The sequence below is a fragment of the Amphiprion ocellaris genome, chromosome 9, assembly GCF_022539595.1.
Source record: "Amphiprion ocellaris isolate individual 3 ecotype Okinawa chromosome 9, ASM2253959v1, whole genome shotgun sequence".
Classification (NCBI taxonomy): domain Eukaryota; kingdom Metazoa; phylum Chordata; class Actinopteri; family Pomacentridae; genus Amphiprion; species Amphiprion ocellaris.
Window position 1 is genome coordinate 11,498,972 of NC_072774.1, and position 25,974 is coordinate 11,524,945.

The following is a 25,974-nucleotide window of genomic DNA, read 5'->3' on the forward strand; positions in this document are numbered from 1 at the left end:
GCACAGAGCTCTTGGCCTCAACGCTCTTTTATTTCTGTTTTTTCTTAAAAAAAAACAAACATTTACAACTGAAATCACAGCCAGATATAAATTACAACAGCAAACACAATTATCAGTTTTAAATACACTCGTCCCGTCTGCACTGGCTGCTCACACTCGATGAATAAAACAGTCGAAGGAGGTCAATGAATTCCCTTAAATGTAGCTCAGCGGCAGTCCGGTGCATTGAAACAGAACATACAGAATGGGATGTTTCATCTGTCAGATCTGCTGCACTGAAACGTCCTTCGCTCTCCGACCCTTCAGTCCTCAGCACAGAAAACCAAACTCCGACAGCAGACGTTCTCTTTGAGTCGCCGTTTGCAGAGACACAGCAGTTTAGCTCCAGGCTGCTCGGCTGCAGCACAAACTGATGTGAAAATGTCAAACTGCTCCTTTAATGAGAAACCAAGCAGCAGCTTAAATCTAGTTTTGTGCAGAAGATTAGAACTTTGCATGAAGCTGCTTCTTTTCTAAGATTGTTTAAAGCTCTGATGATATTTACAGAATCTGCAAACATTCTTCAAACCACTTTTTCCAGTTTGCATCGCAAAGAATAAAAGTGGTCAAATTTAAATCACTTTTGTGTGACTTTTGTGTTTTTAAATATCCTGCAAATATCTTCTGCACAGTGAAGAGAGTTTTTAAATGAGCTTCACACTGAAATATTTAGTTTTTTTTCTTAGAGTTTAACCCCAAAACCCACCGGTGGATTTGAAAAACACGGTATCTTAAAAAAAAACAACAACAAAAAAAAAAAAAACACCAAAATGACATTTTTGAGCAGAAGCTGAAGAAAAAATGTCAGATTTTTAACTGTGTGTTTTGGAGAAGAAGGCTTAAGCATCTTTGAGTAAATTGTTATTTTTGAAGCAGCAAATTGACCCAAACGAGGAGCTGGATCTGAAAATAAATTATTAGCATCGGCTCACCTTCCAGCTCTAATTTACAAAAGAAAGATATTTTTCTGTTTCCAGAGTTTGTTTGGTTGATATGCAAATGTAAATTCAGTCTGACTGTGATTGAGCTTGACTAAAAGTAGCAGATTTGAATCTCCTGCTGCTGCCGAGGGGCCCTGGAGCAAACTGTTAGCAGACAAACAAACAAACAAACAAACAAACAAGCAGACAGGAAGGTGAACGTGCATCAGATCGGGTCACAAACTGAGCATGCTCCACGGCGCTCCACTTAGCTGAATGTCTGATTCTGGATCATGATGATAAACATGTTTCATTAAATAATAAACGTCTTCTCTGCACTGATTTTGTGGAAATTCTGACCAGAATTAAGGAATAAACACAAGTCAAATTTCTGTTTATGTTACGATAAACTGAAAAGAAAATTCAGGATTTAAACATTTTCAAAAAAAAAGATCTTAAATATTTAAATTTAAATATGGCTTCTTCTGTGGTGGTTTAATAGTAGCAACTGGAGAATTGGCGCCATCTGCAGTGGATTTAACTCACATTTTCTTTCACTGTTATTTTTTTAAGTTTGGTTAAAATTTGTGCAGCATGTGGAAGGAAACCAGCTACAAATCTTAATAATGTCACATAAAATCTGAGGTTTTGTGGCTGTAAGTAAGATAATAAGTGAAAAAAATCTAGTGAAATCACCTGGTCCAAAGTAATCCTAATCCAAAATCCTTTTATAAAGTTTTCAAAAGCATCTCACGGTCTTCTCCATAAAAGCAGTACAGATGAAGACCATGAGACGCAGCTGAAAGCTCTGAGTAAATCCACTGAGCAATGTCAGTTCCAAAAATATTTAACACATTTATCAGACAGTTTTTTGCTCATCCTGAACCAGACACTTGGAGCTGGAAACGATGTGGTTTTACAGCATCGTCACAAAATACTGAAGCAAATAAATCCCTCCAAAGTTCAGCTTTCACATCTCAAACTGAATCCCTTTAAATCAGCTTCACAAAACAGGAAAAACTACCAAATAGAAACCTGGTCTCCATGTGGCGGCATGAAAATGTAATAACCTGATTACAGAAAATCTGACTATTGCACCTACTCTTTGGGCCACCAACAACTCTGTCTACACTTTGCTATCATACAGATTCTACAGTATTAGACAGAAGTTACAGCCAGTGCAATAATCTGATTCGTTAACACAATTAAATGAAGATTTTTCTGGTATTACATGACTCTGAGGTTATCACATCTCCAGCTGCCACAAACCTTTTTATGGTAGCAGTGAGAAATTTTAAACTTAGGATAGTGAAGACTGAAAATTATCCTGTGTTAAGTGACGCTAAACCCCTCCATCGCCCCCAACATCCTCCCTCCCAAAATAATGTTTAAATTTATATAGGAAGCACAATTTTCCAAGAAAGCTGCTCAAAACAAAGTTCAATTTGGCTTCAAGTTGCCTCGAGAGCTTCATGGACTTCTGGTTTCGTTAGCTGTAAACCAGGCGTCTTTTTATCTTATTTTAAAACATCTTTTGAGGGATTTAACGTGGATTTTAAAGAAGCAGCGCTTTGTGTTGGTGGTTTTAGATAAGAGAATCTGAAGACTCATAGGAAGATTATGAGCAAGAAATATTAGATGTCTTTGTTTCTCCAGAATGAAAATCCGCCTTCCACAGAGATTATTTCACCCTCCAAACTCTCTAAAAGCTCAGAACCTTTTGGAATGGAATCGGAAATTTGTTTCAGGAGTCTGTAATCAGTGTTTCTTCTGGGTTGTAGATATGATGCATATAAAAGAATTTATGATGTTTAGAGGACTGAAAACAACTCTGAGACAAACCAGTATGAGCTTCCAACAAGACGCCGCTTCATTCCAAAAGCCTAAATGCTAAAAAAAAAACAGCCAACCTTTCCTGTTTTGCTAAACTTGAATCTTTGAGAGCCAGTGATGAGGATGATCTGAGCGAATTCTTCAGTTCTTGGCCGCTTTGATCACATCAGAAAGAGTTAAAACTGTGCTGCAGCTTCAATTTAAAACAACCCAACAGCTTCTGGAAGATCCAAACTTTCCGACAGGTCCTTGTGTTTGTTTCCTCCAATGGATTTTTAACTTCAGCTTCACACTCAGCAGTGGGATTGATTTTGTAGAAGATTTCTGGAGTGTGAAGGCTTCTGCTTCCTGTGTGTTTACAGATGGATGCTGGTTACTGACCTTATTTCCTTTGAAAACCTGACCATCGCTGCCTGGATCATCCTTACAGCCAGACAAACAGACGGAGACTTTTTTTTTAATCCTTACTTCACCTTTGTCCTCATAAAATCCTAAATGTCCTCCATAATCAAACTGAAAGTGGTGAATCCTGCGATTCTGTGGTTAAAACGTTCCCTCAAGCTCCTGCAGGTCGACAGATTATCATCGTGTTGTGTATTTAAAACAAAAACGGACCCTTCTAGACATGCAGCTTCTAACCGTTTCCTGCACAGATCACAGCTCAGTTTAGAAAGGTGCATTTCAGTCGAGTTTGTAGCTCCGTCTGCTGCTGCCGGATCGACTTTCAGGGTCTTTAATGGAGGCGTGGAGCAGCTGGATTCACACCGACAAGGCGAACAGAGGTACAGAGGGCAGGAGGGGGCACATTGCCCCGACATCCACCAGGAGGCAGCAGAGAGGTGAAGAACACGAGCAGGCAAAGGCAGCAGGGATCGAACACTGCAGGGAGGTTTTAGCTTCTTCAGCATTCGAGAGGCGGGTGGAAGCTGCGTCTGCAGTCGACGGCTTTGGGGCTCGGAGGCTGGGCTCGCTTCTTCCGGAGCTCCTCTCGACCCAGAGTGCCGCTGAGCCGGGAGTACGCTGCCTTGTACTTCTTATCGAACGCAGCTGCAGGCAGAGAAAACAGAATTATTATCAGGTTTGTTGCTCTCAACAAGGCTTCTGGGACGCCTGCAGTGGTGATGAAGCTGAAAAATTGTGGCCAGAAATCAGTTTTCTGTTTCTGTTTCTCCGAGGCAGTAACTGACACAAACCTGGTGTGTCAGATTTGAGTTACTCCCTTTAAACGCTCATCAATCAGATTTACAGCAGACCAGATCTACTATAAAATACTTGTTAATGTCATTAATATATACATTTGATCAAGTGAGAACAGGCCAGCTGGTAAAACCTCATCAGGAAATGACATATATGACAAAAATTGTTCTGAATAGAGGTTTTCCAAACCCAAACAGATCAAAAATAGATTTTCTTTTAAGAAATCACTGAGAAATCAAACAGAAATGTGTTGCTGTATTTGTACCTTTTGTTTGTTTTTATATATTTTTTGTGTTGTTTAACCCTCTGAACCCAAAAACCTGCTGTCGGGTTTGAGAAGCATGTTTTTAATGACACCATTTATCATCTAGAAACTGTTAAAACAGCATCAGATTTTCAATTTTCCAACAGTTGAACTAATCATCTGAGACGTGTTTTATCAGTAAAATTAACCAAATTTGAGTTTAAAATTGTAATATATCATCAAAATCACTATATTTTCGATGTCTCTGTAAAAACATTTCCAAAATGACTGTTTACATAACAAATATAATAAAAAATGGTACATATTTCATAGAATTTGCACTTTCACAAGCAAATACACAGTAACGACATCATCAATCAAAACAGGCTGAAGACATCTTGTTTTATCATATAGAAAACATGACATGTGTAATGTAAAAGTTTTCAATTTCCATCACATCTTTTAACATTTAAATCTGGGGCATTCCTTATCTCACCACAAACCTCAGCAGGACTGGATTCATGGAAGGATGTGCAAACAGTCAAATCTGAACAATAACATCAATGTCATTTTATATATAATGTTTCTCAATAGTCTGTGTTATAGCAGTTTTGGTATCGTGTGTAATATTCCAGTTTAATGTGCAATATTTCAGTATCATGTGTAATATTACTTGCTACATCATAATTATTGCCAGTATTACTACTTACTTTTCTATTGTAGTCTTATTTTAGCTCACTTAATTATATTTTCAATATTGCTTTGCATTTATATCTTATTTTTCTTTCTTACTTTTCTATTAGCTACCGCATTTATTGTTGTGTTATATAATTTTCTTTTCTGACAATATCGTGCACAAGATTTCCTTTGGGATGAATTAAGTTTTATCTTTTTCTACATGAACTCACTATTATTTGATGTATTTCATTATCAATTTTATTTGCTTTTACAGTGTTTCTACTGTTTTAATGTTCTTATTATATGTCTGATTATAAGTTGTTTCTGTTCTCTCTTGAAAAATAGATCTTAATCAGGATGAAACAAGTTGATTGTATAAAGTTTCTTCTTTTCATTATTGTTATTAATAACAATAATAATAATAACAATAACAATAATAAGCAGTAATCAGTTACTTTCAGTGTGTTTTTGCCTGTGTAACAGTGTTGAATCCTGTCAGTCTTACCGACGTGATCTTTGCCCATAGCTGCCAGAGTGAGGAAGAGGAACTCTCTGTACAGACTCCTGTCAAACACAAAACATGCAAACCCACGTTAAAACAGCAACATGACTAGTAAATGTGGCGCCCGGTTGTTGCTGCTCACAGTGACCAGCTCACCTCTGGATCCTCGGGGATCCCTGCTGTTTGGCCAGCGTGTCCAGGAAGAGCGTGACGGCCTTGTGCACCTCGTTCATGCCGACCCACCGCAGCACCTCCTCCAGGAAGGACAGGGTGAACGGGTGGTTGTGTCGCCGCCAGCTGTAGTTCCTCATCGGGACGCCACCTGGCGGACGGAGGAGGGAGGAGCGGCGACACAGGACAGAGGAATCACTGCGTTAATGTTTGTAAAGTTTTGTTTTATGATGTAAACACTAGTGACCAGATACGAGCATTTATCATGTATTCAGCAGAAACAGATACTAGTATTTATCATGTAAACATCAATAACAGATACTAGTATTTATCATGTAAACATCAATAACAGATACTAGTATTTATCATGTAAACGTCAGTAACAGATACTAGTATTTATCATGTAAACGTCAGTAACAGATACTAGTATTTATCATGTAAACGTCAGTAACAGATACTAGTATTTATCATGAAAACGTCTGTAACCAGATACTAGTATTTATCATGAAAACGTCTGTAACCAGATACTAGTATTTATCATGTAAACATCAATAACAGATACTAGTATTTATCATGTAAACATCAATAACAGATACTAGTATTTATCATGTAAACGTCAGTAACAGATACTAGTATTTATCATGTAAACGTCAGTAACAGATACTAGTATTTATCATGAAAACGTCTGTAACCAGATACTAGTATTTATCATGAAAACGTCTGTAACCAGATACTAGTATTTATCATGAAAACGTCTGTAACCAGATACTAGTATTTATCATGTAAACATCAATAACAGATACTAGTATTTATCATGTAAACATCAGTAACAGATACTAGTATTTATCATGTAAACATCAATAACAGATACTAGTATTTATCATGTAAACGTCAGTAACAGATACTAGTATTGATCACGTAGACATCAGTAACAGATACTAGTATTTCTCATGTAAACCTCAATAACCAGATACTAGTATTTTCCGTGTGTTTTCTTTGTCTTACTGTGGATCCTCCAGAGGACGTAGAGCGGAGGCCACTGGTCAGTGTCGGGGGTAAGAGTGTCCCACAGGAGTCGGACCCTCACTGCTGAGTTCTCCGACTGGGAAACAAACAGACACAATGAGATTTTTATAACAGTCGTTTGGTCAGACAGACTTCCACCCGCAAAGGAACTGAATAGAGTCCTCCTCTTGAACCAGCGCAGCACCTGATTGGCTGTTACCTGCATGAACTGGCTGACCAGTGGCGATGCTCGGACCAGCTGCAGCAGGTTGCTGGGGAGGCCAAGGCGCTGGAAGTACCACACCAAGTTCCAGAAGATGATGGAGTGGCTGTCCAGGAACTGAGGCTGGGCCAGCACCGATTCGCCCTCGTTCTCCAGCAGACTCTCCAGCTCCTTCCTCAGGACCAGAGGGCTCAGGTAGGCCACCGTCACCTGAGGAGCCCCGCCCACCGAAGAACCCTGAGGGAGTAACCAGATGCTAGAATTTATCACGTAAACATCACTAAGCAGATACTAGTACTTATCATGTAAACATCACTAAGCAGATACTAGTACTTATCATGTAAACATCAGTAACAAATGTTAGTATTTATTAGTTAACATCAGTAACTAGATACTAGTATTTATCAGGTAAACATCAGTAACAAATATTAGTATTTATTAGTTAACATCAGTAACTAGATACTAGTATTTATCAGGTAAACATCACTGACAGATACTAGTATTTAATAGTTAATGTCAGTGACTAGATACTAGTATTTATTAGGTAAACATCAGTAACAGATACTAGTATTTATTAGTTAACACCAGTAACTAGATACTAGTATTAATCAAGTAAACTGCAGTGACTAGATACTAGTATTTATAAACATCAGTGACAGATAGTGGTATTCATTAGGGGATGGAGTCTGTCAGTGAGGCATTAGTCACGGCATTACGATGTGTGAGAAAGTTGTGTTACCGTGGTGGTTCTGCTGTTCTCGGAGTAGCTGCTGGTCTCGGAGCTGGAGTCCTCACTCAGGCCGTTGCATTGTGGTCGAGGGGAGGCGTCATGAACGCTGGGGGGCCGGACAGCGCTTTCCACCTCATCCTCCAGGTTCCAGTTACTGCGTTCAGCGCTGAGAGGACAGAAGACACATCAGATTTACTCACAGGAAAATCTGTAGTTTGGACTGGGTTTCAGGTGTTTAAAAAGGGTTTTAATGTCCAGCCTACGTATGAAATCTTGTGTGTGGACTTACACGTCAAGGATCCAGTGATCAGATGTTTTTCAGACTTGTAAGCATGACATCTTTGAGTTTTTAAAAAGAATGTCCACAGTAATTTTTTCGTCCCCGATCCAATCTGAGTCATTCAATATTTAGCATCTGCTGATACTATTTTCTTAGACAATACACACATGAAGTAATTGCTGCTAAAGAATACTCTTAGACTGTTTCAAATAATGTACGCAGTTTGGCTGGAACAAGAATGCAGAGGTTCCTTTTTTATCCAAGTTGATTTTAAAGTTGTTTAAAACCTTAACTGAGGCAGTTTCTGTGCTCCAAAAAAAAAACAAACAAAAAAAAACCAATTAGCTTAAATGAACTCTTTCCTTCTAGCCATGGTTGTGCTGTTTCCATAGAGGTACAGGACTTTATATTGCAGTGAAAAATGAGCCCACAGTGAGAAAAAAAATGAGACAGAAGCAAAAAAACCCCCAGAAACTGCTCAGAGGGTTAAATTTCAGTTGAGTAAAACAAAGACAATAGGCACATTTTCATTTCAATTTCAAAGTTGAGAAGCAAATATCCATTAAATATTTGCTACTTATTTATTTTGTGTTATATATTTATTTAATCAGACTAAACAAATTTGAGTGATGAAATAAATATGATATCCCATAAGAGTTTGTACCTGCTGACGGGTCCGAGGTCGCAGATCTCAGCGTTCAGGAAGGGCACGAAGGATGCGCAGCAGAACGGGCAGGACGAGTTCAGGTTGGAGTCGTCTGACGTCCAGCCGGCCATAATCTCCTCGTCGTAAACCAGCGAGTTGCAGCTGCGACACAGAGAGCAGCTGGACATCAACACCTGGACACACAGAGAGAGGAGGGACGGATCAACAACCGAGACATCCGGGCCAGAAGAGAACCGTCCGAACAGCTGCAGCCGCTCACCTCCATCCCAGCCCCCTCCTGGTTGGCATCCCAGGACCTGCGCAGAGGATAGGCTGGACTGGGCGTGTCCGTCAGGTCCAGGTCGCTTCCTACAGACAGTGAGCTCTGAGAAAAGACGACATGGAAGCAGGAGTCAGGAAGTCACTGTCTGAACACCTGAACAGGTGAAAAGAAACAGTGACACAATAAATTATCCTGCAGCAGATGGTTCGGACCCATTTTCTCAATTTAATCAACTGTCATCACCACATTACCAGGTTTAACCCTCTGAACCCCAAGCAGTTCCTGGCAGTTTTTGATTCTCACTGTTCCGCAGCGTGGGCTCATTTTTTACTGCAATATAAAGTCTTGCATCTCGATGGAAACAACACAAGCAGAGAGAACTCAAAAATGTCTCCTATGTAGTATGACACTGCTAGAATGACATATATCATACAAACTTATTTTGATTATTTACTTTACAAAAATTTAAATTTTTTTTCCAAGTGTCCACAGGTGTTATAAACACTGGAAAAAAATGGAGGCTCTACATACCATAGATGTTTAACTATTTACATTTCTAAAATAAGTCTCCCCTGCTCTGTGGAAACACTGCCTGCAGTTCAGCTGAAAATTAATATTTCATTGTTGTTTTCTGAAGTGATTTTGATTAAACATCAGAATTTTATGCTCAGATTTGGTTTTGCACATCACATATGTTCAAGGTCCTTTGGAAAGTAGAAAATCTGATGATTCTTTCTGAGTTTACAGTTTCTGGCTGATAAATGGTGTCATTTTGGTGATTTTAAAAAACATAACATGCCTTTTAAACCTGTCAGCAAGTTTTGGGGTTCAGAAAGTTAATTAAAAGTAATCAGAACTCCAGACATGAGCTTATCTCATGAGTTCTCTTTGTTCTGTCTCTCTTCAGCGGAAACTCTCAGGCAGGAGCGCTTCCTGCCATTTCTGAAATCTCCTAATGCTGAGATAAGACTTGTTGCACTTCTTTATAATTTTTTACCTGACTGTGTGACTGTGTATGCAGACTGGGTGAATTATTTTAGAGGAACAGAAACAAAGATGATCTGATAATACTGGAACATGCAGTCACCTCTGAGGTAGCGCTGACCAGCCTCTCCTTGGCTTTCAGCAGAGTTTCAGCCACTTGAGCTTTTCTGGACTGCCTCTGCTCCGACACTCTTCGTCCGATTCCTCCTCCTCCTCCTCCTCCTCCTCCTGGCCGCCGGTCGTCCACACTGGCGGCTCTTCGCACTGACACTCGGTGTCTGGTCGGCGTGAGGAGCTGCTGTAGCTTCCCAGCCAACCCTCCTCGACTCGGGGACGACACGTTGTTGTAGTTCTCGTCTACGCCTTTGTTCCTGCCGGCTGAGTCTCGCGTCGCTGCAGGTCTGTCGGTCAAAGGAAACTTGTCAAATCAGGTGGAATAAAAACTGCTAAATTCAAGGCTGATGTCAGTTAATGACAGACTGACCTGCCGTCCCTCTCTGCAGGCCGACAGCTGCAGTCCAGCTCAGAGTCCGCTGATTCTGCACACTCTTTGTAGAAGTTGGAGAGGCAAACCTCACTCCGCCGGACCAGAACTCCACCGGGAGGCGCTGGAGGAGGTGTGGAGGTGTCTCGCCGACCCAAAGGAGGTTTACGGGAGACGGCGTCCCCACAGCCATTGGTCCCTGCATTACGGAGGATGGTCTTCTGACAGAGTTTGACCTCTAAGACAGAAAGAAGACAGAAAATCAGTAACAGACAGTAAAATGTATCAAGCATAAGTTAGTAATATCAGGTATAAGTCAGAGACATATACTAGAATTTATCAGGTATAAGTCAGTGACAGATACTAGAATTTATCAGGTATAAGTCAGTGACAGATGCTAGAATTTATCAGGTATAAGTCAGTGACAGATACTAGAATTTATCAGGTATAAGTCAGTGACATATACTAGTATTTATCAGGTATAAGTCAGTGACATACACTAGAATTTATCAGGTATAAGTCAGTGACATATACTAGAATTTATCAGGTATAAGTCAGTGACATACACTAGAATTTATCAGGTATAAGTCAGTGACATATACTAGAATTTATCAGGTATAAGTCAGTGACAGATACTAGAATTTATCAGGTATAAGTCAGTGACATATACTAGAATTTATCAGGTATAAGTCAGTGACAGATACTAGAATTTATCAGGTATAAGTCAGTGACAGATGCTAGAATTTATCAGGTATAAGTCAGTGACATATACTAGTATTTATCAGGTATAAGTCAGTGACATACACTAGAATTTATCAGGTATAAGTCAGTGACATATACTAGAATTTATCAGGTATAAGTCAGTGACATACACTAGTATTTATCAGGTATAAGTCAGTGACATATACTAGTATTTATCAGGTATAAGTCAGTGACATACACTAGTATTTATCAGGTATAAGTCAGTGACATACACTAGTATTTATCAGGTATAAGTCAGTGACATACACTAGTATTTATCAGGTATAAGTCAGTGACAGATACTGGTATTTATCAGGTATAAGTCAGTGACATATACTAGAATTTATCAGGTATAAGTCAGTGACAGATGCTAGAATTTATCAGGTATAAGTCAGTGACATATACTAGTATTTATCAGGTATAAGTCAGTGACATACACTAGAATTTATCAGGTATAAGTCAGTGACATATACTAGAATTTATCAGGTATAAGTCAGTGACATACACTAGTATTTATCAGGTATAAGTCAGTGACATACACTAGTATTTATCAGGTATAAGTCAGTGACATATACTAGTATTTATCAGGTATAAGTCAGTGACATACACTAGTATTTATCAGGTATAAGTCAGTGACATACACTAGTATTTATCAGGTATAAGTCAGTGACATACACTAGTATTTATCAGGTATAAGTCAGTGACAGATACTGGTATTTATCAGGTATAAGTCAGTGACAGATACTGGTATTTATCAGGTATAAGTCAGTGACAAATAATAGTATTTATCAGGTATATGTCAGTACCAGATATTAAGGATGTGGTTTATTTCTTACTGTCATTCGGCGTCTTCATGCTGTTCAGACTGTTGCTCTTTACCAACGGTCCGGTCAGAGATTCGTGACTGGAGCTTTCACTCAGACCGCTCCAGCTGGACTGACGAATCAGAGTTGAGTGGGGGCGGGGCCTCTGATCAGGGTCCATCATGGCTTCTTTAAAATAGAAATGTCAAAGTCAGGCTAAAAAGGTGACTTTTCCTTTAAAGATATCCACATTCTCTGTGCCTCTCAGGAAAAGATCTGGGTCAAAGACTGAGACTCACAGTATTCCACAGTTAATGTGATTTTTAGAGGTGTGTTTGTGCAGGGTAACAAAAAAAATTCTAAGTTTGAAGTAGAATGGCGCCAAAGAGGTCCCCACATTTACAGATTCTATAAGAATATTCTTCAACTGTTTTAATTGATGTACGTAGTTTGACTACAACAATGGATCAAGAGGTTCTGTTTATCCAAAACGATTCTAAAAAACATTGTAAAACCTTAACTGAGGCAGTTTGAGATAAGAAAATCATTTTGCTCAAATTAACTAATTTCTCTATAATTTTCGCAAAAATCGAGGATGGAAAATAGCTATGGATGTTAATACATAATGGTTCATTGAATAATATCCGTTAATTATTTACTGGATGAAAAATATATTAACCGAAGCATAAGGGAAGGACAAGCATGTCACATTTAATTTATTGTAGCTTATCTGTAATACCTGGTTAGTCCACCAGGTGGAGATTTGTATTGTTTTATAATGCAGAGTAGGTGGTCATTCCCACTCATGATCAGTGATCAATGATCCTGATCAGTCTAGGCTGAATAAATTTATCACTGAAACATTTCTGACCTCCTCGCGACCCCACGGAGCCGCTCTTCTGCCGCCGTTTGATTGGCTGCCTGAACTGGGCCACAGCTAATAGGACATTCCTCAGCTTGGCCCAGCGGAGACGTCCACCCTGGTTGGTGGACGGCCACTTGCTCTCCAGCACTGCCTGAGGAGAGAGGACACCTGATCACATCGCTGATCACATCCCTCTGGATCAATGCACACATCAACTTAAAAAGACAACTTTTAGTTTTCGAAATGGGTAAATACACAATGGCAAACACACACGTGGAAGTGTCTGTGTGTTTCTGTGTGTTGGACCTTGTTGTAGTATCCGTAGGTGATGGTGTTGGGCGTTATTCCAGCCTTCTTCATCTCCAGCAGGACTCGAACGGCAAGAACCGGCTGACCGTACTGACCACACAGCTGCATCAGAATGCGGTAACACACCTGCAGCACACAAACAGACACACACAGAGGTCATCACATTAGCTACATCTACATGCACAAAATACTTCCAGTTTTGCCTTTGTCTTAAAAAAAATAAACTATTTCTACTAAGCTGTCCATGTCACATTTTGGTCATTTATATCTTTGTGTGATCACCTTTTGGTCATTTTCATGTTTTTTGGTAGTAGTTTTGGTCATTTTATATATTTTGTAGTAGTTTTGCATCACATTTGGTTTGTTTTACATTTGGCTGTCGTCATTTTGCATCATATTTCACTATATCACTGCTATTATGTGTTACATTTTGGTCGTTTTATGTTATTGTGGTGGTTTTGCTTCATATTTTAGTCATTCACCATTGTTTTGTAGGCATTTGGCTTCAAACTTCGGTGTTTTGTCATGTACTGGTGGTGATTTTGTGTCACTTTTTAGTAGTTTTACAACTTTTATGTAGTTGTCTTGCCTCACATTTTGGTCACTTTACATGCTCCAGTTGTTCAAGTCACATATTGGTGATTTTACATCTTTCTGGATTATAATGAGACACATTTTTGACATTTTACATATTCTGTGATTGTTTTTTCACATTTCATTGGTTGACATCTTTTTTAAAGCATTTTGTCTCTCATTTTCATTGTTTTGCATTGCTTGTTTAACATATTTGGATCACTTTGTGTCTCATTTTGGTCAGTTTGCATTTCAATTATTATTTTCACCACTATGTAGAAACCGTTTTTCCTCAGTGGTGACTCTGTCTTTGTCTCACCTCGTCCGGCAGCACCACCTTCCGGTTCTCCATGTGTTTGAGAACGTCGTAGGCCGTGTGCAGGGCTCGCACTTTGGCGGTCTCCGCCCGGACGAAGGTGGGCAGGTAGATGAACCAGAGGCCATAGCAGTGACCCAGCAGACACTTGGACCACATGTCCGGTACCGCTGAGTACTTCTGAGCTCGCTTCTGGGCCAGTTTGATCTCCTGCAGGGGTCACATGAGGACATCAGGTCAGGTTCAGATACAGACTGAACTTTATAATTCAATACTTGACAGTGTTTCAACCCCTTCCTGTAGCATCCCTTGGTGCTTGGAGCCCAACGTCTACAGTTTGATTCCATGTAAGCAGCTTGTTTCTCTCTCAATTGAATCAAGAAATCGCTTTGCATATGTGTGTGTGTGTCTGTTCTTCACATAATTTGACAAGCATTCATCTTATTTGCTTCAAACTAGGTGGGTGAATTTTGATAGACCCAAAGAAGTGCTCTGCCAAGTAGGAAATTGTTTGGACGAGTGGTTCTTGAGAAAAATAAAAGACAAACTGGATGCAAGTTGGTGACAACAGCAGGGCTATAGTGACTCTGCAATGTAACAATGTCATCAATACAAATATAGTGTGTGACAAGTGTGGCTGCACCAGAACACAATTTATAATGTTACGCCATCCATTATTCTGCCCCTTAACATTTTCAGTTTACATTATATTATTATATTAACGGTCATATATGAGTGAGAAAACTATTAAAACTAACAACACAAACTGTTATTATAGTCTGCAAATAGTTCCTTTGCCCCACATTGATACATCAGTACATTTACCAGTAACTTTGCATGTTTTGTAGTCGTTTTGCATCACATGTTGCTCATTTTACATCTTTGTGGTTGTTTTGCATCACATTTTGATTATTTTCTATCTTTTTGTGGGCATTTTGTGCCACATTTTGGTCATTTTACACAATTACATTTACCAGTGATGATCTTAACTGCATGTTACTGCAGTGATCAAGTAAGTCCAGGTCAGTAAAAAGAAAAAGATTCTCCAGGTCATGACGAGGATTTTCTATGACATACGGTCTACATTAATCTGTGTGTCCTTTAAATTTGAGGTTCAGTATTTTTCTGATCATGTGCCTGACAAATAAGATCTGTTATTATAATTATTAACATGCAGCACTGATGAGGAAATTCCATGTTTATAATTAGGGGACTGAATAAAAAACTGAAGTATCAATGGGACAATTATTTTGGAACTATTGCATTAACTGAGTAACAAACAAGTGATCTTACAATATAATCCTAGAAGAAGCGCTAAATTTGTTGTTACAGTGATCGACTAATTGAAGAAATTGATTGATAGATTTTCTAAAATAACAACATTTTCTTGTATGTATTGCATGAGTGGTTTCTAAATGAAACTGAGAAAGCTGCAATAAATTGAAATTAGAAGTTTGTAAGAGCTTCTGCTGTTTTGTAATTAATAAAAAGTATCTTGAGTTTCTATTAGACCATGTGGACATTAAAAACTCAACATTTTCAAAAAAAAGTATTATTAGAGAATCACAATAAAACACCCTGAATTCGACAAAAACATGTTTTACATCATTCTTTTTTCAAAAATATGTAATAAATGTTAAATTAATGTTTGTTCATTTACATATTGTGCTGTAATTATTAATTTTGGATGTCTTAGAGCATCATTAAAAGGGAATGCCGATGAAAAAAAGCCCAGTTGCTAACTTGTCAACATTTATATCTATCTGAATCTCGATTCATGTACATTGTTCCTTTTAAATTGATTAATTTAATGTTAATCTATTAACACAGTACTGAGATGTTTACAGGAGAAGATAATCAGAGTTAAACAGATGTCTTGCTGACTTGTTTTCCTTCTGCTGCCCAGATCTGGAAATAACTTTAGTACCCATCACAATCACACAGTCTGTGGCCTCTGAATATTGAATGAGCAGTAAAATATTCATACCGATTCATTAAATTAAAATGATTCAGTCAGACGGTTAACAAGACTCTTCGTTCACAGGAAACTGGGTCACAATGGAAAATTTAACTAAGAGGGTTCCAGTTCGAGATTTAAGAAAAGTCTTTTATTTGTTTTTGTAGAGTCAAAGCTTTAGCTCTACATTAGTTGTCCTGAATCAACTGTGCTGTGGCATCTAGAACATTATATTTATGGTAACTACATTAAGTTCCATAATTTATAAAACCGCAGCATCTAGTTTTATTACGACAGTAGTTAGGTTTTTCTCCATAGTTAAATGACACAGTAGGATCTCAGCCTCAATATGTATTACAGCCAGGTAAAGTAGAATTTTACATTATTTTGGTAGAGCTTATGTTCCTAAATAATCATATTCTTTTTTTACCGGAGGAGACTTTGATGCAACCATTGTTGTTTTAAATCTGCATTCATAAAAATTGTCAAAACAAAAAATCTGGTTAAATGTTTGAATCATATTTGTCTGATTTGACATTAGTGAAAAAGTGCTTTAAAAAGATGCTATACAAATAAAGTTACTTTAACTAATTACAGAACAACAGCAGCCCTTATAAGCTTCTAATTTCACAGATTTGTAGCTTTTAAGTAATCATTGATTCTGCATTTATTCTATCAGAAATCTGTCAGGATTTGTTAAGAGCAGAGGTTGCTGTTGTTGAACAGTAAAACTGACATTTAGAAAGCGAAGTTAAAGCAGCTGCAAAACCTGCAGAGCTGCTGACAGATTTTTTTGTTGTAGACAGAATAACGTATGCTCAGGGTCCTCATCTCACCTGTTTGGTGCGCCGGGGAGCGGGGCTGCTGGGGGCGCTGCCTTTGGTCGGGACTCGGAGCTGGTCCTGGGGTTGGTCGAAGAGCTCTGGTTTCAGGGTGGGGAAGGTTTCATAACTGGAAACATGACAGCAAAATAAAACATCTTTTGAGCACATTATCAAAGCAAAACAAGGTGCGTTTCATTTGGTTAATGTGGCTCCTCGGACCACCGCTCATCTTCTCCTGGTGAGGATGAAGAAGTTTCATTCACTGACATCCTCGATCCATTCAGCGAGTGGAATTGTCGCCTGTTTTGCAAATAGAAAAGTTTTCTAACTGAAGCACTGTGAGGCCAAAAGTAGTATTCAATATGGGGCAAGTATGGCAAGTCACGGTCCCACTTTTTTGCCATTTTGACCTGAAACTAGTCAAAAATTATCAAAAACTGTCCAAAATTACAAAAAAAAATGTCCAATTTTACTTTAAAATGGACCAAAATGGCTCAAGATTTCTAAAATGTCAATAATATATACTTATTGGCCTTTAAGAAAAATTGTACAAAACAAGGGTGACCCCATAAGTTCCTGTAGCTGTATTTATACATGGATGGATCCCTATTTCCTACTAAAAATACAATCTTTGGTTGACATTTTACCAACTTTTGATGTCTCTAACATCTGTAGGATTTAATGTACCAGTATTTCTGGAGTTACTGAACTGAAAAAAGACCAGGTCTGAAATCACAACAAAACTTATTTTTTGGGCCCAAAATAACAAAAACAAACTTTCAATAAAATGTGAGACAACTGAGCAACACATTTCCTGAATTCTGTCAGAACTAACAAGGACTGAATGTGTTTCTGAAAATATCCTTGTTTATTGTGAAGCTAAAACACAACCTGAACTACATCAGTTCAAATCTTGATGCTGATTTTTTGTCTGCTGTTGGTTGTTTTGTGTGTGTTTGTTTTTGTTCTGTCTCTTGATGGGCATTTTGTGTCTGTCAAGATTTTGTCTGTGTTTTTTTGTGGTTGTTTTGTACTTCTTTGTGGTGATTTTGTGTCTGTTTGTGGTTGTTTTGTGTGGTTGTGTGTCATCTGTTCAGTCCAGGTGGACCTGTACCTGTAGAGGGCGGGACACTCGGACCCGTCAGGTTCCTGCGGTTCTTCAGGAGGCATGATGAACACGGTGTGTTCTCCGCTGTGAGTCTCGTCCAGGTCGACCAGCCTCACCTCCTCCGGCTTCTCCACGTCCACCTGCTCACAACAACAACACAAACTCTCCATCAGCTCAAAATGTGCAGCTGTGTTCTGATCAGCAGCTGGAGAGGAAACGTTCTGACCTTCTGGACGCACTCGTCGAAGAACTCGAGGCAGGCGTGGCGGTCGCTGACGAAGGAGCACTCCTGGATGAACTGAGTGAACATCTGAGTCCTCGTCAGCTGAGTGTAGAACTTCTGCTGCGTTCGATCGCGAGACTTTAGGAAACCTGCAGGACGACAACAAGACACCATAAACACTTTACAATCCGTCCCTGAAATAAGATAACAGCTGCTCTGGCATCATCATGACAGAAATCCACAGAAGAAATATGCAAACTTGATGCAGATAGATACACTGTTTAAACTGAAGTAGTAAGAAAAAAGTCCTCATCAAAACAGAACTCTAAAAACTCCAACAAGTCTGTTTGACTGGCAAGATGGATAAAAATCTAGCTGTGTGAGTGAAATCTTTAAGACTTTAAGATAATTTAAGTCAATAAATTAAAAAAACTACCACATATTTGTCTCTTACAGATGTCTGAGATCCTCTGGTTCTTTAAATGTCCCCCAGAATAGAACCAAGATGTAAGGAGATGCTGCGGTTTGCAAAAGTTCTATGTTTTTCTGTTCATTTAGCAATTCTTTATAAATAGTTTTGTGTCTCTGTGATCAATCTGCATCACTTTTTTGTCTTTTTGTGAGTTTTTACAGTTGTTTTACATTACTTTGTGGTTGTTCTGCTTCTTCACAGCTGTTTTGCATGTCATTTCCATTGGTTTCCATCAGTTTGCATCACTTTCTGGCCATTTTGTGGGTCTTTGTGTTTACTTTGTGTTTTTAAGGTCCTTTGACATCTCACAGCAGTTATTTTAATGCAATTTTTGTTTCTCTTTGCCTTCCTGACTGATCTTTTTCTGTCTATAATCTTTTTGTCTATTTATGTTCACTGTTTGGTAATTTTGTGAGTTTTTGCCAACGTTTTATGTCTATTTGTCTATATTTTGTGTTTGTTTTTCTTAGTTTGTGTCTCTTTGTGGTTGTTTTTCTTCTCTGCAGCCATCTTGTAGTAGTACTTCTACAAGTGTTATTTCTGTTTGCATTGAAGTAACATCTAATTGTGTTCATTTTGTATCTCTTTCTTACTGGTTTGCATGTCTTTCTGGACTTTGCTGTCCATCATCTTAGGCTTGTGTGTTTTCGGTTGTTTTGCTCTTTGCAGTCACTTTACATCAGAACCTTGCAACTTTTATTTGTCTTACAGGTCATTTCATATCTATTTGCATTAAATTAGCATCTATTTGTGTGTATTTTTTTGTCTCTTTTCCATTGGTTTGCATCTCTTTCTGGCCTTTCTGGGAGTTTTTTCCATCACTTTACTTTTTCATGTTATTTTTGCTTCTCCTTTTCACCGTACTGTCCACTTTGCACTGTCAGAATAAACACAAGTCAAAAGTTTTGAGCTTGTTTTAAACCATTAGTTATTGAGAATAGCGCACCCTGCAGGTTGAAGAGCGAGCTGCAGTCGGTGGCGGTGTCGGATGGCGCCTGCGTGATGGGCAGCAGGAAGGTTCGGTATCCTCTCAGCAGGCAGCTCATGAAGCGCAGAAAGGCCTCCTGGATCTCCAGCTCCAGCTGCTTCTGACGCCGGTAGATCTGATCGTAGTCAGTCAGCAGGAACTCCAGTGTCGCCTCCTCCTGGCCGGGAGTGCAAACTGAAGCCGCCAGAACAAGAGGCAGTGAGAACGCAGTACACAAGTATTCCTGTTCTGTCTTTAACTTTCACTTTCAGGCTACCTTATACTTCTGTTGCTGGAAAATATGGAGCTGTTTACCAAATTATGTGTCTGCAGTACAGGAGGCTGTAGTTTCAGAAGCACAACCATAGGACCACGTTTCTCGGACCCTTGTTGGTCACAATAGCGCCACCTAACAGTGGATGATCAGTAAAGTGAGCAACTTATGGTTTTAAAAATGTAACCCACTAAAAATACTACTTTCTGTTTAAGAAGTTGTTCTTCCATAAAATACTACTTTCTGCTAACATATTTTTAGTTTTCAGGGTTTATTCCAAGCAAAAAGTAACTTCTAACTAAACATAATAATTTTGAAGCTTTATTCCACACAAAATACTACTTTCTGTCCAAGTACTCAGACCACCCAAACAGTAACTTCTAACCAAAGTATGGTTTAAAAGGTTTATTCCACCCAAGACTCTATGTAGTTTTATTTCCTGCCAGTGTTTGCGGGCTAAAAAAAAACTCCTGTGTGGAGTAAGCAAGAGGTTGCTGAAAGAAAAACAAAGGTCCTAGAAAAGAGGTCCTGAAAATGCAGCCTCCTGTGCTGCAGACTGATGCTACTTCTGTTTACGCTGCCTCACGTATTCAGCAGTTCACTCACTCTTCTCCAGCGTCTTGTGGAGGTTGGTGAGGGTGTTGAACAGAGTCTTGCCGTGCTTCCTGGGTAACGATCGCCATGACAACGGCTTTTTATCCTCCGACCTGAACCAAGACAGTGAGACAAAGAAACCACGACGATGAACAACATTTTGTATTGATTTGTTAGTTATTAACTCTGTCATTCTAACTGTGTCACGCTGCACAGAAGACGTTTCTAAGTTCCCTCTCCTTCTAGTCACGGTTGTGTTGTTTCTATAGAGGTGTAGGACTTCATATTGCAGTGGAAAATTGGCCAACAGTGAGGAAAAATGTGCCGTTCTGAGGGTTAGGAGTTGCGGTGTGTGGTGATGAACTCACTGGAAGATGGTGTTGGTGTCGAGGTCAACACACACCACGTCGGTGGGTGGGTCATACAGGTCGAAGTAGCTGGAGTGGACGCCCACGATGAAGGGCACCGGCGCCAGCAGCACGTCGGCCATCTGCAGCGGACACAGCGGGATGTAGGGGCAGGACCAGAGCAGGGGGAAGCTCATCTGGAGGGACCAACAAAGCATTTGTGAGCAGATTAAAGTCACCATTAGCCTCCTCCTGGCCTTTAAGCAATCACTTTGCACTTCACTGCGACTGTAAGAGATGTAAATATGAATTCTTGAAATAATATGAAGCTTCAGCCATCAAAATTTTATAATCAACCGGATGTTTTTGGGTTTTTTTTGTTGCTGTTCCTCCACTGCAGCTACACCTTCACAGTCATTTCTAATTAATCTCTGAACACCCCGAGGACTGGGGATTTTGCCACCCTTCTTGCATAGACTTTTATTAAAGCAACAACGGATTACAGCAAACTAAACCTGTGTCAGTGTACATATGGACATCAGATTACCTATTTTTTAGGACCTCGTAAAAATACTTTAGCTGTTTTCAGACGTTTAAATGACTGAAATAATACCTGCCGGACATTAAAAAGGCAACAACTGTAGCTACACAGGCTTTGGTTTATTTATTCACATCTGGTACTACAAGTCAAATTTTATTTCTTCAGTTTTCAGAGTCAACTTTTTAAACGTGTTTCTTTGCTTTATATGTCTCATGTAAAACCCTTCTTACTGCTTGCTACCTTTAAATACAGTCCAGTTGATGCATCTCAAATCATCAGGGGACTTCTGATGGTGTTCTGTTTCTGAGATGAATATTATAAACTGTAGATTTTTTTCTTGTTTTTTCACACATTTGATCTATTTGTTCACTTTTGCAGATTCTGCATCAAGCAAAAATTTCAAGTGGAAGTAAAAATTTCAGACAATGTGGAAAAACCTGCTGAAAGTAGGTCAACAGGCAATTTAAAAAAAAATTATCTTGCAAGGTATTTGACTTATCAAGCTAAAATTTCACAAATATCCGTATTATGCAATAAAAATCTTAGCTAAATCAAATATGGTCGAACAGAAATTGTTCTAAAAATCTTATGATTTGAGATGGAATGATCCTGTAGAGCTTCAACTAATAATTATTTTTTATTACAAGTAAATGTGCCAAAAAGTACAGACTTTTCCAGTAACGTATGAGCAACAAAAGCCACATGATCTCACATCTAAGAGTCTCCAAATAATCGAATGTTTTGTATTTTATTTTTGCATTATTCAACTCTTCTGTCACTGCAGCTGCAAAACACAATGCACACTGATATACCAGTCAAACAATAACAACATCATGAAAAAGTTAAATATTTTAGAATCAGTTATCTAAGAGAGTGAAAATTTTATATATTAGACTCATTGTGGTGTAAAGTGAAAATTTCATGCTTTTATTTGCATTAATTTTGATGATTATGACTTATAGCTCATAAAAATAAGAAATCCAGTATTTCAAAATACCACACCACAGACTGATCGCCATCACACATCATTCATGCAACAATTTGTGGTAAAGAAGCCCCAACACAAATATTAAGTGTATAAATGCACATGCTTTTCAGGCGTTGGATATTCCTGTATTGAAAACCCTGTTTTGATTGATTTTAGGAAATCTATAATAATTTGAGACACTGTATTTCATGAGCTACAAGTCAGAATAATCAAAATAGAAACCAAAAAAGGCTTGAAATATTTCACTTTATATGTAATGAGTCTAGAATACAATGAATTTCCTTTTCTTAAATAACTGATAGAAAATGTGTAACCGTTTTCCAATGTTTACATTTTTTTAAGATGCTCTAGTACATATGTTTGTGTTTGTGTGTTTCTGTCTCTCTCTCTCTGTGTGTGTGTGTGTGTGTGTGTGTGTGTGTGTGTGTGTGTGTGTGTGTGTCTTACAGAGACGAGGGCTTCGCTGACAGATGTGAGGACGTCAGGTCGCAGTGAGTGCAGCAGCAGCTTTTGTTCGGTGAGGACGGTGAGCAGCAGCGTGCAGGCGTTCTCCGGACCGAGGTTCTGCAGCAGCTTCAAAAAGCTCGCACCGCTGTCACACACACAAATGTAGCAGTTTACACACAGGCTCCACCCACCCAGGATGATCCGGCTCACAAAACAACTGCACTACCTGTTAGCTTACTCATGCCTGACTGAGAAATTAACTAGTTGAATAAATTTCTTTCTGAGAGTGACGTGTTCAGATCACGTCTGTCTGAGGCAGGATGTTGTTAGCTTAGCTTAGCATAAAGGCTGCATACATAATAGCCTGGCTCTGTCTAACCACCAAACATACATCTGACTCTGTGAACCTTCCTTCACCCAGTGAATCTGAAGGTTCACAAATGGAACTGAAGTGCATGTTTGCTTGTTTTTAAAACGCTAAATAGACATCGGTTGTCAGCGACACACTGAAATCAAATGGAATCACCAAATTTTCAACAGCCCAGTGGTCCTTAAACTAATCATTTGTCACATTTAGGCATGAAAAAAAAATCATGATATTAAATGTCTCATTCCAAAAATTTGTCAACGGTAAAACCCCCTTTTTTGGGGGGGTGCCCAGATAGCTCAGCTGGCTGAGTGTCCCCAACGCAGCGGCCTGGGTTCGGTTCCAGCTCACGGCCCTTTGCTGCAGGTCTCACCCCCATTCTTCTCCCTGCTTTCCTGTCTGCCTCTCAACTAGAAACCTGTCAAAAAAGGCCTAAAACAATAAAACTTTATTTTTTTTTTTTTTTACCATACCGATCCTGTTAAAAAGATTGGTAATTTTAGAACTTTCCAATGTTTGCCAAAACCAGATTCTGTAAAAAAAAACAAACACCTCTTCCCTTCTCAGCACAACTGATTCTCTATGTCAGACTAAGCTGGTCTATAGCAGGATGGGGACTCAACAGCCACAAAGAGATACAAATGAGACACAAAGAGAAGCTAAAAATGACACGACACAAAATGAAAGGATGGCAAAAAAACACTAACGAGACAGAACACCACAAACATGAGACACAAAGTGACCACAAAGAGACAAACCTGTGGTTTAAAGATGAGTTACAAAACATCCAAAACAAGACACAAAATGACAAAAATTAATGAAATGGGACACAAAATGACACAAAAAAGAGAAATGAGACAACCGCCACACAGAAGTTGCAAGAGTGTTAATAGTTAAATCTCTATAAGATGAGAAACCTCCATTTTTTCCAGTGTTGGTAAAACCTATGGAGACTTGCAAAATGTTGAACATGTTGATTGCAGATTTGTTTTGGTGCTTAATAATCACAGAAATGTTTCTTTTTTATGATTTCTGTCATTATAACTGTGTCATACAGCACAGATGACATTCCTGAGTTATCTCTCCTTTTAGCCATAGTTGTTCCATTTCGATAAAGGTACAGGACTTTATATTGCAGTGAAAACTGAGACAGAAACTGTGCGGAACTTACGGGTTAATTCTCGTTGGCAACTAAACTAACACCAACTGGTGCTGTGCGGATGAATACACACTTGTTTGTAAAAAAAAAAAAATGTTCCAACATGACATGCAAGTACCCCTAAATCTAGAAACTGCTGCTGTCACTTTTCTGTGTGTGGAGATGAATGAACGGAGGTGAAGGTGTTTGTGGTGAAACCGGCTGGTGACACTGGAGCTGCTGATTCTACAAATGATGCGGCAGAAACTGACCTGAGTGGGAGTGGAGAGGAGACCGGCTGGCAGAGCAGCAGGTTGTCGTACGGAGAGAGCTGCAACACACACAGACACACTGTATTAATGCACAACACAGTCACGACTCCTTCACTTCAGAGCACTGAATTTACCCCAATCATAACTTTAAAAACGACCAAAATGTAATGATGTAGTTTTACTGCAGATACGGCTCCTTTTGTGTGTCTGCACTGAATTATTGTCTATTTGTGTTAATTTTGTCCTTGTTTTATCATTATTTTCATCTCTCTGGGCTTTTTGTGCATTTTGCAGTCAATTTATGTGCTTGTGTTCACTTTGCATCTCTTTTTCAGTATTTTGCTTCTCTTTCCAGTCCTTTTGTGAGTCTCTGAAGTCATCTTACATCTGTGTGTTCATGCTGTGCTTCTTTTTAGGTGGTTCTGCCTCTGTGATTGATTTTGCATCACTTTATGTGAATCTTTGCAGTCATTTTACATCTACTTGTGTTCATTATGCATCTGTTTTTGGTAATTTTGTGAGCAGTTGTGGTAGTTCTATCTCTTAGAGGTCCTTTGATGTCTCTTTACAATCGTTATACGTGTATTTCTGTTAATTTTGCGTGTCTTTTTTATTGGTTTACATCATCTAACAATGTTCCCTTATACTGTCTTAGAGGTGGTTTTATTTCCATCTACACTGAATTATGAATTATTATGTTCACTTTGTGTGCCTTTTCTATTTTGATTTTGTGTCTCTTTCTGTTTTTTTGCGAGTGTTCGTGGGCATCATAGGTCTTTGTGTTTAATTTGTGTGGTTCAGTCTCTGTGGTTGACGTGCATCATTTTTTGTCAGTAGTATTGTGCAGTAGTTTGGCATAAATTAGGGTTTATTTTCATCGCCTTTTCCTTGGCTTGTCTCTCTCTCTGTGGTTTCTTTTTTTTAAAAATTCTGTGTCCATTTTTTTATTTAAAAGTAGTCCTTTGGGACAGCTGGTTTTATATCTATTTTCAATGAATTAGTGTGTACTTCTGTTGATTTTGTGTCTCCTTTTCAATCGTTTACATCTTTTCCTGTCCATTTTGAGTCTTCGCATCCATTTTACGTCTTTCTGTTCATTTTGCATTTCTTCTTAGATGCTTCTGTGATTTGTTTTGCATCTCTTTTTGCTCGTTTTGTGAGTCCTTTGCAGTTTATGCCTTGTGTGCATTGTCATTTCCGTTTTTCTTAGTTTTAGTTTTGGTTAAATTTAGGTATGTGACAGCAGCATTACTCAAACCTTAAAGTAAATCTAACCTAAATCTGACCTTCACGCAATTTTGACTTAACAAGTTGCAACCTGAGTTCTCACAGTGTGACTGTTGATGCATTTTTGTTCCTAAAACATGAACAACAAAGTCCAGAGACAAGAGGATGAGAAAACAAAGAAGTAACAAAGAAGATCTTTGTGAATTTATGAGCTCAGTCAAGTCAGTCATGACAACATTTACTCACCATCTTTATTCCTGGAAGGTGAATTTGAATATAAAAAGAATAAAGGAGAGCAGCTTGAGCTGTCAGACAGGTTTTAGGCATTTTATCTCAACTGCTGATCAAGTAACCAAACAAAACAGAAACATCTGCAAGAATGTTTAAGATTTAACTGATACA

The 25,974-nt window shown here is 38.8% G+C and overlaps 1 protein-coding gene across 2 annotated transcripts in view; it reads right to left on the reverse strand.

Annotated features, from left to right (window-relative positions):
* Nucleotides 1–11: 11 nt before the first annotated feature.
* Nucleotides 12–25,974, reverse strand: part of LOC111568264 (DENN domain-containing protein 4B) — a 60,614-nt gene continuing 34,651 nt past the window's right edge. For both annotated transcript variants that reach the window (XM_023269832.3, XM_055013748.1), the window contains exons 8-29: nucleotides 24,346–24,404; nucleotides 22,569–22,713; nucleotides 20,614–20,789; nucleotides 20,258–20,358; nucleotides 19,357–19,572; nucleotides 17,942–18,087; nucleotides 17,722–17,855; nucleotides 16,620–16,734; nucleotides 13,830–14,036; nucleotides 12,935–13,063; nucleotides 12,635–12,779; nucleotides 11,797–11,952; nucleotides 10,220–10,457; nucleotides 9,839–10,136; nucleotides 8,749–8,853; nucleotides 8,487–8,662; nucleotides 7,552–7,708; nucleotides 6,810–7,049; nucleotides 6,590–6,686; nucleotides 5,570–5,735; nucleotides 5,417–5,475; nucleotides 12–3,839 (exon numbers count right to left, since the gene is read on the reverse strand). In XM_023269832.3, the coding sequence (XP_023125600.2) occupies nucleotides 3,694–3,839; nucleotides 5,417–5,475; nucleotides 5,570–5,735; nucleotides 6,590–6,686; nucleotides 6,810–7,049; nucleotides 7,552–7,708; nucleotides 8,487–8,662; nucleotides 8,749–8,853; nucleotides 9,839–10,136; nucleotides 10,220–10,457; nucleotides 11,797–11,952; nucleotides 12,635–12,779; nucleotides 12,935–13,063; nucleotides 13,830–14,036; nucleotides 16,620–16,734; nucleotides 17,722–17,855; nucleotides 17,942–18,087; nucleotides 19,357–19,572; nucleotides 20,258–20,358; nucleotides 20,614–20,789; nucleotides 22,569–22,713; nucleotides 24,346–24,404 (3,411 nt within the window). In that variant the 3' untranslated portion in view covers nucleotides 12–3,693. The remainder of the gene's footprint in view (nucleotides 3,840–5,416; nucleotides 5,476–5,569; nucleotides 5,736–6,589; nucleotides 6,687–6,809; nucleotides 7,050–7,551; nucleotides 7,709–8,486; nucleotides 8,663–8,748; nucleotides 8,854–9,838; nucleotides 10,137–10,219; nucleotides 10,458–11,796; nucleotides 11,953–12,634; nucleotides 12,780–12,934; nucleotides 13,064–13,829; nucleotides 14,037–16,619; nucleotides 16,735–17,721; nucleotides 17,856–17,941; nucleotides 18,088–19,356; nucleotides 19,573–20,257; nucleotides 20,359–20,613; nucleotides 20,790–22,568; nucleotides 22,714–24,345; nucleotides 24,405–25,974) is intronic.